Here is a 14,287-nt window from a genome sequence, read left to right on the forward strand (position 1 = left end):
TTCAGAAATGTTTCTTGAGCAGCAAATCACCATATTAGAATAATTTCTGAAGGATCATGTGACACTGGAGTAATGATGCTGAAAATTCAGCTTTGATATCACAGGAATAAATTGCATTTTAAAATGTATTCAAATAGAAATAAACTGTTTTAAATTATATTAATATTTTACAATATGACTATTTTTACTGTATTTTTAATCAAATGAAAGCTGCATTTGTGAGCACTTCTTTCAAAAACATTAAAAAAACTTTTGAAGGGTAGTCTTTATATTTAAAAGTAAATATTTGCGGTATCATTTTGCTAATGCTGTGCTGTGCTTTTTAAAACCTGAACTCTTTTCCTCACAAAATATATTTTAAAGGTAATGTTTTATTCACCCTTGAAATGTAAAATGAGGCGTATCCGTAATTAGGCTGATGGTCTGTGCTGAACTAATGTTCTGATTGAATGACCAGCCAGTGCGCAGCTCTGCAGGAGGTAAATGAAGGAAACGCATCAGCATGTTTTACAATATGGCAAGAGCCGACAGTTGAAGCACTCATACAGCAGAACATACATACATGATTCAATCACGCCGGGCAGTGAGTGAGCGAAACATTGTCTTTGCCTTGTGCTCTGTAATTGTTCTGCCAGGAAAGCCCAAAAAAACAACTCTGATAACATTCATGGAGTAATGGAGCCGAGGGCATGTGCTGAAGCAGGGTGATATTTCACAGAGTGAGAGTGATAATTCCTGATGGAGCAGAAGTGCAGCCAGTGATCTGCCTTTATCTCACTGCTCATATTTCACTCACTCAGCCATCGCCACGGAGAGGCACTTTATCGTTATTTCACACAAAACAGCAATAAGCACAACTAACCCAGGCAAGCGAGAGGCCTTGTACAGATTTCCGCCCCACCCGTATCCAACAGGAAACACAGCGCTGGGGGGAAACAAAGCTATTTTGGGACAATGCAAATCTCGACCCACTCCAACTTCGGATATTAGCCGCCTATTGTGGTGATATAATGATCTCTTCACTACAGCTGCAGGAATGACTCACGCTCAATCCTATCCAATACCTCCCCAAACGAGGCCTACATTAACTTCCTGTTCCCTACAGGACCGGGCACCACGCAGTTCAGCGCTGTTTATCCGTTCTTTGAAAGCAACAGGCAATCAGTGCATCCCTCTCAATCGTACCTGCTGATGTTTCTCGAATTCCAGTTTGATGGGAGACTTGATGCAGTTGCAGGTGTCGTGGTACGTCTGTTTGAGAGCCAGATCCATCAGGTGTTTGTGATAGGCTCCCGCCACGTTTCCACAGATGAAGATGATGATGTTAGCCAGGATCTACACACACACACACACACACACACACACACATAAAACAGCTTTAGTGAGAGGTATAGAGATACTGTACGCTCTGTGTGTTTCAAAAACAATACATTATATAGATACAGTGCATTCAGAAAGTATTCAGACCCCCTTGACTTTTTTCAGGGTGAAACTTAGTGAGATTAAACCTTAATTAATAACAAAATTTATTAAACCTTAATTCCAAGCAAGTGTTTATAAATTATCAGTCTGATAATGGATATGTTAAGTATTTAGTACTAAATTAATTTGGAGACTCAGCGTGTAATCAATACATGGCATACAGTATAAAACAAGTAATGAATGCACTAAATTGCCCGGTAGCTACAGGAAGATATTAGTGCCAGACCACAGACACTTCAGGAAAATATGCACAGCAAGCCAAATGGTTTTTGACTGAGTTTCAAATGGCAGAGGTAAGTGCATTAGTGAAAGATGGCATCAGTATAAGGATCCAGAGAGGGATGTGCCTCTTCACTGATTCAAAAGATATTGATCTTCAGGAAAAGTGAATTCAGTCCAGCCCATGAAAAGCTTTCAGCAGCTTCGTGCATTATATGTCAGACTAAGCAAATATCTCAGCGCAGTACTGAATATGGTGCTGTTATCTTTCACAAATGGAGAGCAGGATGTGTTGGATAATTGGGTTTAATTACAATAACTGAGACTAGACACAATTGTGTAGACACATTAAGGCATGAGAAATGACAAACCCTACAAAAATGAAGATTTGGCTCATGAATATTGGTGCATGCCTGGAATGTTCAAGAAGGTTATCAAGAATACCATGATGTAAAGATATAGTTTAAATAGATTTTATAATTTAAATAAATAAATAATTCATTAATTAAAAAGGGCTTCATTTTCTGTATGCAATTTTTTTGGAATTATGTAAATATATACGTTAATTATAATTTTATAAGTTAAATAAATGTATAAATGAATGAATAAATAAATAAACAAATGAATCAATAAATATAAATCAGATTTTATTTTTAAACTCAATATTTTTATAATTTAAATAAATAATAAATTAATTAATTAAAAAGGGCTTCATTTTCTGTATGTCATTTTTTTGCCATCATGTAAATATGCAAGTTAATTATAATTGTATAAGTTAAATAAATATACAAATAAACAAATAAATAAATAAATATAAATCAGGTTTCATTTTTAAAGTAATATTTAATTTTGGCTCAATATATATTATTTAATTTTTTTTAAAAGTGAACAAAAATATGAAGGAATAATCAAACAAATAAATAAATACATACATATGAAACAGTTTTCTTTTTTAAGTAAAATTTAATCTCGGTTTTATTTAAATATACAGTGAATCCGGAAAGTATTTAATTGCCAATTAATTGCCAAATGATGATGATCAAAGCTTGTCGCATCATACCCAAAAAGCTTTGAGTCTGTAATTGGTGCCAAAGGTGTTTCAACAAAGTATTGAGCAAAGGGTGTGAATACTTATGTACATGTGATTTTTTTTCTTCTTCTTCTTTTTTTTTTTTTTCTTTTTAATACATTTGCAACGATTTCAAACAAACTTCTTTCACATTGTCATTATGGGGTGTTGTTTGTAGAATTTTGAGAAAAATAATGAATTTTGGAATAAGGCTGTAACATAACAAAATGTGGAAAAAGTGAAGTTCTGTGAATACTTTCCGGATTCACTGTATCATTTAATTACATTTCATAATTCAGATAAATTAATAAATATATAAACAAACAAATAAATATAAAATGCTTTTCTATTCTGAGTAAAATTTATTCTTGGCTTAATGTAACTATATCATTTAATTATACTTTAAAATTCAAATAAAATACTAAAAATATAAAGAAATAAACAAACAAATAAATATAAAACGTTTTTTTTTTTTTTTTAATTAAGTAAAAATAATATTGGCTTGATGTAAAGACATCATTGTTTTTATTTAAATAAATGAATAAATATATAAACAAATAAAAAAAAATTCAAAACAGGCTTCATTTTGAGTAAAATGTAATTTTGGCATGATGCAAATATATCATTTAATTATATTTTTTATAATTTAAATAAATAAAAAATTAAAGATTTTTTGAAAGATATTTTCCAAGTACAATGAAATTTATTTTATAATGTTAAACCGGATTTTTTTTTTTTTTTTTAATGAAATATGATTCAGACAGGTCCTTGACAATTCACCCACATAGTGAATAAGTTTAAATCAACACTATTAGCTCATTAATATGAATTTGGGGAATGGTAGTTTGTGATGATTTTTTTTGGCACACGTAATTAGTGTATACTACTGTAATTTTCTTTTTTTTTTTATGGTGGACTGAGGGACAAATCAAACTCATTTTCTGTTGTACTATAATCAACAGTATACCAGAAATGCTGTCAATAAACCATAATTTGCATCTGAGCTCGGAACATTTCTTTAATTTGCCCCATTTATGTGGTCAATCTCGTCTGAGCCTCTTTCAGACTCATCAAATTTGCAGCTTCCCCATGGCAGCCTCCACACACACATCTGCGTTGAGCGGCGGAGTAAACACAGCCAGTAAGAACAGACGGGGTTGTTAAGGTTCACCCCAGGCTATGCAAAGGCCTCTGTCATTTTAATTAGACTACAACCTCCTGCTAATATCACTCAATGACATTATTAGCAGATTAAACATCATCCACTGCAGACAATTACACAACACTCTTCATCAATAAGGTACACAGTCAACAAAGAGCTCCTCAACGACCCCTCAGCATCTCAAGGTACATTGTTTGGCTTCCAGATTGATCAAGACCAATCGAACATTAATTAAGGAGAAGTGCTGTTTGTCTTGAAACACTGTCTGGCTGTGTCTGTGCTGAAGACAGCTGTGTTAGTATCAATGAATGACTTCAACAGAAACAGAAAAAGCTTTTAATCAGGCAGTATAACGTAGTATTAAATGATGACTGATTGCATATTGCATAGATGTATATTTCTCAATTAGGTCTGGTTTTTCTATTTGATTGGTTGATATTGATTATAACATCATAAATAAAGAGCTGGTTAAAGCTTGTGTTTTCTCTCACTCCAACTGGGGTTTCTCTCTCTAGTGAGTGAAAAATAAAAGATCTGGAGTGGAAATATGCCATATGCAATGAGCATGGAGGGGAAATTTCTCTACTTACGTAATATATTTCAAACTGGATTCTAAGATGTGTGCTCCTTGGTGACTAACAAGAGAAATATTGGTGCTTTTTCAACTATAGGCACTTTTGGACTAAAGACAACTCTTAAAACTCTCTTATTTATTTCTGCACAATAATGTTCAGCAATATATGTACATATATACAGGATTTGTTTTCTCTCAAGTAAAAACTATTTGCACCGGTGTAATTTCCACCACATCTCAGATTATGTATTGTATTGAGTTTAACAGCATTGGGTGATGGAAATGAAGATGGTTAAAATGACAATTTTTCATTTTTGGGGGAATAATTGACTGACTTCTTTATCAGGCTAGAGCTTAATTTCTACCAAATTACAATTCATCCCAAAAGAAACAAACAAACCAAAAAAATATTAAACTAGATTGTTTTCACAAAGACAAATTAAGTCGACCACTTCCCCAATCTCTCATATAATTCTTGTCATATTTAGTGTTATTATATTATTGTTTATATACTATTAATATTAATAATATTATACACTATAATATTATAGTATTTAATAATATTTTGAACTAGCTTTTATTTTTTTTAATAAAAGTTTAAATATATTTAATCTGTATATATTTTATATTCAGTTTTCATTTAATTTTAGTTTAAGTTTCAGTGAATTTGCTGTGCTTTTTAATTTTTTAGCCTTTTTATTTACATAAAATTTGTAGTTATAGTAATTTTGCTACTTCAGTGTAAATAAGCTTTTAGTTATAAATGTATTTTTACTATTTATTTCACTTAGTTGCCAAGATATTTGTAATTTATAAGTTTTTCCATCTAATATTCATATTGTATTTTATACATTTAAATATATATATATATATATATATATATATATATATATATATATATAAATCTGTCTCTGGCTGGCTGGCTGGCTGTCTATCTATCTAAACTAAATTTTAATTGGGTTAAATAGCCTGTGATGAAAATGACATTTTTACATTTCATGTATACAACATGTCTGATATCCTCTCACACAATTAAATAATATTTTCACACCTTTTGCATAATTTGACAAAATTACAGCTTGTTTGGAAATGGCACAGCAACATATTCTGCTCACAAGTGATATTAACCTAATGTAGCCTGTCTTCTCTCTCTCTCTCTCTCTCTCTTCAAGCATATGCTATTTAAGGGCTGGTCCACCTGCACAAGACACACCTGTATCTCACTGGGAGAGTTTTATAGGACAGGTCCTTCGAGAGCAGCCTTAATAAGTCATTCTTCTGGCTGTAATCACTGAGCGAGGAGGAAGAGGCCAGTCATAAAAGTAAACGAGCACAGAGCGGGGTCTGCAGGGAACCATAGCTTAATTACAAAACACTGGCATCTGACATCATCTCTACAACTCCGACCCAGACAGATGTGACCCTGTTTTCAACTTTGTTATTTTTTTTAGCTTCCGATTAACAAGAGACCTTCGATTGCTGAGTACGTCAGCGGTAAACATCCTGGAAGTGACGTCCAAAGCCTTTAAAGCCTCTATCAAACAAGGTATGACCCGCAGCTCTGGAGAGCACCTAACATAAAGAGGTCGTAACGCCTCTAAAGAGAGCGAGGAAAGCTTGATTAACCGCCAGTGCTGAATGTGAAGGGTCGTAAAGGTTGGCTTTAATGAAGCTCTCTTACTGTTGGAGGACTGACCGTGGTGAAAGTGTTTATAGAACCTTAAGAGGATTATTTTTAAGGTTTTTAAATTGGACTGAACAGCTTATAATAACAATCTACACCCTTCCGCTACTGGGATCTTGAACGTAATGCTGCTGCCTCTCGAACACAATCTGACAGCCAGTATTTTTGTGTTGCTGTGGACCATGTGACTAGAGTGTTGCCTTGGTTACATGCGCTGTGTCTGAAAAACATATCCGCTTGAGATCTGCTTAGGAAAATAATAAAAAAAAAGGTTCTGGAAAATCGATAGAAAGGTAGGGATGAATTATTATTTAAGAGTTATGTAAGACTCTTTAGTACAGCAAACCGAACAAAAAGCAGTGCATGGAAGGGCACTCGGCATACCTGTCAACTTTATGTAATAAAGTTAAAATAAAAGTTAAAATAAATATAAAAGGCTTCTATTTTAATTAAATCTATTCTTGGCTTAATGTAAATATATAATTTAATTATATTTCAAATAAAATAATAAAAATATAAAGAAATAAAAAAACAAATAAATATAAAATGTTTTTTTTTTTTATCAAGTAAAATTTAATCTTGGCTTGATGTACATATAGAATTTTTTTATTTAAATAAATGAATAAATATTTAAACAAAAAAAAAATTCAAAACAGGCTTCATTTTGAGTAAAATGTTATTTTGCCATGATGTAAATATATCATTTAATTATATTTTTTATAAGTTAAATAAATACAAAATGAAAGAGGTTATATTTTGTATTTCATTAAAAATGGTTTAAAATAACAAATCAGGATTTCCTAAAGACATGCAGTGAATCATTAGCAATCAAAAGGCATGGACAGTCATTTTTGCAGCTGACTCTTTTGCGTAAGCAGTTGTAGCAGCTTCCATTTCAAACACAAAATTTATGGGAGGAGAGTATTAAAATAAATCATGCAAAGTGATTTACTAAGGTTTGCGTTGGTCATTTAACTGTTACTGTTTAATTGTTACTGCTACTATTTTTTATCAAGTATCTTCAACCCAGTTGTGTTACAACTAACCCTGCATTAGCGTTGTACCCTGTGCACCCCGTTAAACTTTACCACTTGTGAACTTAGACATTGCATTTTCAAAGGGAACAGTTTTTAAAACCTAGTGTTATACAGAGCTTTATTTATTTATTTATTTCATTTCTTTGCACTTTAAATTACATGTCTAAATGTTTAGTGGTCCATATGTAACAGATGACACCATTTATTAATTGTGGTACTTCTAGTAATAAGAAGTGATAAAAGTGATAAAAAGCAGTTGCAAATGTTTTACAAAATTCACACACTAAATGCGCAACATTTTGTTTTACAACCAAATTATGTGTAATATCTCATTTATTTCTGCACTTCAGGAAAGTTTTCCTCAAATTTTGAGCTTAGGCATTTTTCAGACCTGAGACAGTTTTGCACACTTACTCTCTGTCGCATACAAATGCTCTCAAGCCCTGTCCCAAGTGGCACACTTCACATGCACTTGCGCTCTTGCAGACTTACAATGGCCACTGCGTGCGCATGACCATTAAGTCCACAAGACCGTAGTGTGTCCCATTCATCGTTTTAGTTTTCAGAAGGATGTGCTCTTCTGCTAAGCCCGTACTGGGGCGAGCTCCACGGCAGACTTCTTACCGACAGTCATAGCGGCATTATGTCACAAAAGTGTGGACTAAACAAAAGGGTTTAAGGTGTGATTTGGCATAGGGCCTCAAGTGGCCATTAAGTTTTAGTTTGTGTTTTGCTGGCTCTTCTTTATCCACTGATCTTAGGTTTTATACTGACACCTAGTGACATGGAGGCATTAGGTTTGTTTGCTAACTGCTGCCGCTTCATAACAGTCATTTAAATTTTGTTTCATTCCTTTTCATGTACAGTATGTTTTTCCATTTCACTTGACTGCTTGTTCCTACATTTTATTAGTCCACTTAAAATCATTGTGCATAAAACTTACAACATTTAAAAGTAAATGAACTTAATTCAATATATATCCTCTGCCAATTCTCCAGCCTAATGCTACAGGGTTTAAAAAGAGAAGAAGATCAGGACCAATGACGGATCTGAAACAGCTAACCTTGTGGAATTACACTGGATGGAGAAATTTTGCCTGTTATTTCTGAAAGGAAATGTGTCATTTAAGTGGGAAGGCCATATGATGAACAAAACAGCCAGGCTGACAGTGGAGGATTATGGGAAGTGTGCCCTCCCATGACAGCAAAGCCATATAGGTCATGGTGAAACACCATCACCCCTGACAACCCCCGCATGAATTCAGAGTAGAAACATCCTTCCACATTCACTCGCTCTCTCTGACTCAAATTCTCAAACATATTCTCGTGCCTCAGACAACTTTTTACAGGACAAACTCTTTGGTCTCTTTGTGCCATTCTGGTGCTCAAAGACTGTCGCTGTTTATTCTTAGATACTAGCTGTTCCTTTCTCAGCCCACACAATTTGAGTGAACGAAATCAACTGGAATGACACACTTACCTGCCAGACGAGGGCCTCCATGTGGTCGGTAGTGTTCGAGAGCCAGATGCTAAGCACTAGTGTGTGGGAGGATGAAGTGAGGACACTAGCGATGACAGCATCCCTCATGGAGAATGGCAGCATGGTGTACACCACAAACACAATAAACAGGAAAAACGACACCTGCAAACAGAGTTAACAGTGCATTAGAGTGCCATTTAACATCTACAGCTCACAAACATAGGACAGAGATTGGATCAGGATAAACACTGAAATACACTACATGACTTTGCCCAGATTTTTGCCCTGATTTACAGGTTAGACAAGTTGACGCTTGTTGCTGAAAGTCAAAGTCAGTCTGCAGATTTGAGTTGACAGATTTCACAGAAAATCACGTAGTTTATGATGGTCACAGACTCAATTTTTTAGCATCAGGCTATGATTCCATCCAGTTGGAGGATATCAAACATGTCTGATATTTTGAGCCAATTTTTACAAAGCATATTGCTTACATTTGTCATGTGTCTCATAGCAATAAGGTACGTGTTTATGCATGAGTTTGTTGTGTTTTGTGAAGACTTGAAACCTGGTAATGTGTGATTCTCTGTCATTTAGTGTATGATGCCCGGTCTTAACTATTTACAAAATTGGCAAATGCATGATGCAATGGTGTAGCCATCACTTCAGAAATAAGGGGGACAGAAATGTCAAATGTTATGTTTTGTTTGTGTCTAATTGACAGGTTTTATTTTTTTTCCTTATCTCTTTTAATTGGCTAATAAATTAAATACACTGGTAGACTATTACCAATAATTTGTATTGTGTTATATTTGTTTTCTAAATTTTCCTAATGGCTATGAAACATCCATTTTTATCACAGAATAAGATAGAAAATATATTTGAGAGTTTTTGTAGGCTACTGTAATATATTCTGTCTCAGTTAACACTGAATTTTTCAGATACTTCATTTATTACCTGAAAACACACTTAAACCATATATTGTCACAATCATGCATTTCACAAGTTCGCCTTACAGATAATAAAGCAGAAGAGGTCTCATACACATATAATTCACACCCCCTGAAAATTCCTCCCAATGCCACATTTAACCTGGACCCAGAGGACTTCCCCCTGTACTGGGGTAGGAATGGGCTAATGGTGAAGAGTCAGGGTGGTGGAGGGATGCTGAAAGACTGCAGAGAGAATGAAGGTAAGACGGCTTAGATTATTTACAAAGGTTCTCTTTCGAGCTGACAGGACAGACCATGTAATTGCTGATGATGAATTGGAAGGGTTAATTATCTAAACGTGCTCCTCCTGAACTTTGTTAATAAAACATAATGTGTTATCTTCACATTTTTTATTCAGTTTAGCTGCAATGATCGCTAGATACCTTTGCCTGTATTAGGGATTTCCTGGCATGTTATTACTTCTATGAGTCCATTTTGGACTTTCTGCTAGACAGCGCCCTCCGGCTTCGAGTATGAATGAAACACACTGCATGAGATTGTTAAGAGCTCCATAATGTTCACATCGCCTCATTTTGGATATGAATAAAACATCAAGGCATGCATAGACTATCTTTTCTATTTAAATTTAGATCTAGATTTAATCACGATGGTCCCTGAAAACCTCTACATGAACGTACTTGCCTGAAAAAGTATTACTCACCCATGAATGATGCCTAGTGTTTTAAATCCATTCAGATTTTTTTTCAAATGTAAGCAGATGCATATATAAAACAACACAAATAGACATTAAACAGCATATAAATCAATCTCTCCATTTATGCATTGATTATCATTCTGAATCCCATCTGGAAGTAGTCTTTGATAAAAAAAAAAACACAGCAAAGCTTTTTGTTCAAAATGATTTTTTTTAATGCAAATTACACTCAAATGTTGATAAAAAAAGAAAGCATAAAGATAGAAATCTTTTTTATTCTTTCTTTTTGACATGTTGCATGTTCAGATATTCATACAACAAAATGTTCTTGTCAGAGTTGAGGGGCCTCATTTATCAACAATGCATACACACAGATGTGTGCATAATGAGTTCGTTTCACGCAAAGAGTGGGATCTACCAACTTGTACTTATACGTAGAAATGTGTGTAAATATAAGCACACCTTTGAGCATGCTTACACAGAGAATCTAGTGGTAAAATAGCGACACTACACATAAAAAGCATTTAAGAGTGTCACAGTATTTTAAGCAATCCACATATGTCCTGTGTTTTCTTCAATTATAAAACATTCAATTTATCATTTGTCTAGTTTTAAACAGACAAGTTGTGTAACTGGTGTTAAACCCTATAAAAGACAGCTGTGACAAATGTTTGTCTCAGACTATGCAATGGCTTATCTTGCGTTATTGGAAGACTTGGCAAACAATGTGCTCCGCAGTGAACGCATTTTCAAAGACCGCGCTGAAAGTAAGAGCACAGAATGGCTTCTCAGTCTGTACCGCTTTCTTTGCCATGATTTCGGTTAGGACACATTCATTCACATGATTTATAAATGGAGGTGTTGTCACCATATATGGTTCATTGGAGGCGTTTATGAATGCAAATAACAGTGAACGTGAACGAGCATGGTACTTATGCACATGTGGGATTTTTCAACAATGATTGCTTACTCATGTGCGTAAGAACTGCGTGCGTACGTTTGATAAATACGGATTTTCTTGTACTTAGGCACATTCTAAATTTCATTCATAGGACAAAATATAGAACCTTTTCTATGCACTGTTGATAAATGAGGGCCCTGGACTGTTCTTTATCGTCTTTTGCCCCTGTTTCTGTTCCTGTTTTTCCTTATTTAGTCATGTTCCTCTCCTCGTTTAGTTTGATTAGTCTACTCGTTTCTACCGGTGTTTGCCGAGCTCCTATTGTGGATCATCCCATGTTTTCGTTAATAAAGACTATTAATTTTACTCCATGTCTCCTACGTTCTTCCCGCAGCAGCGTAACATGACAGTTCTGGGGGCCATTACATTTTTGTGAAAATGATCAAAAATGCAGGTAAAAAGTTAAGTGGTAAAAAGTAGTTGCAAATGTTTTAGAAGATAAACCCACTCATCTCTGCGCCAATAAAATGGCAACACTTTTTACTGCATGTTTTGCATGATTTGGAAGGAAATGAAACACTTAAATCACATTATGTTTAATTCCTGCAGGACAATTGTAGATTTAGGGATTTGTTTGGCTATTTATATCTTTGAAATAAGCTTAAATTAACATTGAGTCACCACATGTAATGTTTTCATAACGAATCAAGATAAGCACTTTAAAAAGTGAGCTGATACCATGACGAAACACGGGTCGTGAGTGTTTGTTTGCTTGCCTTCGCCTACAATGCTGAGAGAGTGACAGGCTCTCAATCAATACTGACAATTTGATATGTTCATGCACAAAGGCCTTTATTACAGGAGAGTTTCACAATTCATGCTGAGGTGGACTGGAGCTCATTCTGACACTGACAGCCTCTCAAATGCCATCCATCCCTAAACAATCAACCACTCATATTTATGAATCAACATCAATAATGGACTCAAAAATGCAAATCTGTGTATATTTGTGTAATGTAATTTGTGCTTACACATTATGTGTGTAATATATTTGCGCTCTGGCTCGGCTGTCCAATATAGTATAAATTTTTAAAAAGATTTTTATATAATAACTTTTTCAGCCTGCAACCTGTCGTAACAGCCTGTTTACAAAACCAATCTTGCTGCACAAAATGTGCTGGTCAAACTGTTCATACTGAAATGATCAGGGACACTGTTAAAAATAAACTTCAGCCACTTTTTCCATACACTGGGATCCTTCAGAATAATACAAAGACAGGCTGGAGGTACACGCAGCCAGAAGCAGCACAAGGTTTGGCAAACTTTACCCACATTTTACTGTTATCATTGGTTTATGTGGTGTTAAGGAAAAATATTATCTATCCTACTTTTATCTTGTTACCTCAGGTTTTTGATCATCCAGTAGGCCTCATTGACGTAATAAATGTGGGCGCTCCTGAGCTGATGCATTCATCATCAGAAAGTTACGCAAATTCAGTTTAGTAAATTGACTTTTTTGACTGGAAAGATAGAGAGGTTCTGGAAGTTTCAGTGCACATCATGCTCTTTTATCTCAAAAGATCAAGGGATTTGTTTGAAAATTTGACTTGCAACTTTTACAAGAGGTGTAGCATACTCTGCTAAATTGAATGAAGGTGAAAGGAATGTGAATATAAATAAAAAATATATATTTGAGTCACTGTTAACTAACTATTAAAGTAAACTAACTATTAACTTTTGCCTCAGTAAACTCTTAATTTGCAGCTTATTAATAGTTAGTAAGGTAGTTTTTAAGTTTAGGTATGGGGTAGGATTAAAGCATCTAAAATATGTTCATGCAGAATAAGGTATTAATATGTGCTTTATAAATACTAATAAAAAGCTTATATACTAATAATATGCATGCTATAAGCAACTAGTTAATAGTGAGAATTTGTCCTTAAAATAAAGTATTACCATTATAGTATAGTTACTTAGTTGTTGCTAATAAACTTTTAAGACTTCTGAAACAACATCTGTTATCACTGGCTAACCTGTGTGCTAACATATTTCTTGCTGACATTTATCACAATAGCGAAGCTGCTAAATAACAAATGGGTATTAATATGCAAGAATGCTGCTAAGGGGGGAAGCAATAAATTGTACAAGGGGGCCAAAAAACCTGGTGATACCACTGCCCACATTTACATATTAAAGGGATAGTTCAACCCTTCTTTCTTCAGTTTCTTTCTTCTGTTGAAGACAAATTAAGAATTTTGAAGAATGTGGTAGTAGATAATAGCCATTGACTTCCATAGTCATTTTTTTTCATACTATGGAAATCAGTGGTTATAGTCATACCATTTTTAATACTAACATTTTTCAAAATTTCTTCTTTTCTTCTTTTGCCAAAGACCAATCTGTTTTGCACAATATGTTCCCTTTAAATGATCTGTAGTCTTATAGTTAGTGCCAAACTGCAGGTTTTGTCCGGTTTTTAACGCTTCAACGATGTAATACGCTCATAAATATTCCAAAACTTATGTATATATATTTTACACTGAGTGCTGTGTGTGTGTGTGTGTGTGAGCGAGGGCTCAATATAGCACTGGAGGAATGGCAGATAGGGCACTGGACGGCAGCAAAGCCTAATGGATTTCTGGCTTGGTCACAGACCACACACACACACACACACACACACACACACTGCCAAAAAACAAACAGATTGCAGGGCAGTGATTTTTCTTGAGCCTTATCGATCGCCATTTCCACTCTGTCCGGCGCAGAGGAGGATCAGAGAAACCGTCAGGAATGGTTACATTTGGCTTGTGAAGGAGAGAGAATCCCCTAGCAGACAGAACGCTCCGCTGGGCTCCGGGCTGAGGGGCTTCTTCCACTTTCACCTCGGATTGGAAAGATAGTTTGTGTTTTCGCTAAGGTTTTGAAGTGTCGGAGTACAGCCTCAAGAACTGACAAGGTTAAATGCTTAATCTCTCCAATGTACTGATTACTTGCCAGTTCCATGCCTGCTTAAAGTACTGGTCTACTGGCTAGCAG

The 14,287-nt window shown here is 34.8% G+C and overlaps 1 protein-coding gene across 1 annotated transcript in view; it reads right to left on the reverse strand.

Moving 5' to 3' along the window:
• Positions 1-14,287, reverse strand: part of adcy2b (adenylate cyclase 2b (brain)) — a 62,229-nt gene that overhangs the window by 28,842 nt on the left and 19,100 nt on the right. Inside the window, 2 exon segments of the mRNA XM_042744868.1 lie at positions 1,186-1,335; positions 8,707-8,868. Coding sequence (XP_042600802.1) covers positions 1,186-1,335; positions 8,707-8,868 — 312 coding nt within the window.

This window comes from Cyprinus carpio, chromosome B19 (assembly GCF_018340385.1).
Source record: "Cyprinus carpio isolate SPL01 chromosome B19, ASM1834038v1, whole genome shotgun sequence".
Classification (NCBI taxonomy): Eukaryota; Metazoa; Chordata; class Actinopteri; order Cypriniformes; family Cyprinidae; genus Cyprinus; species Cyprinus carpio.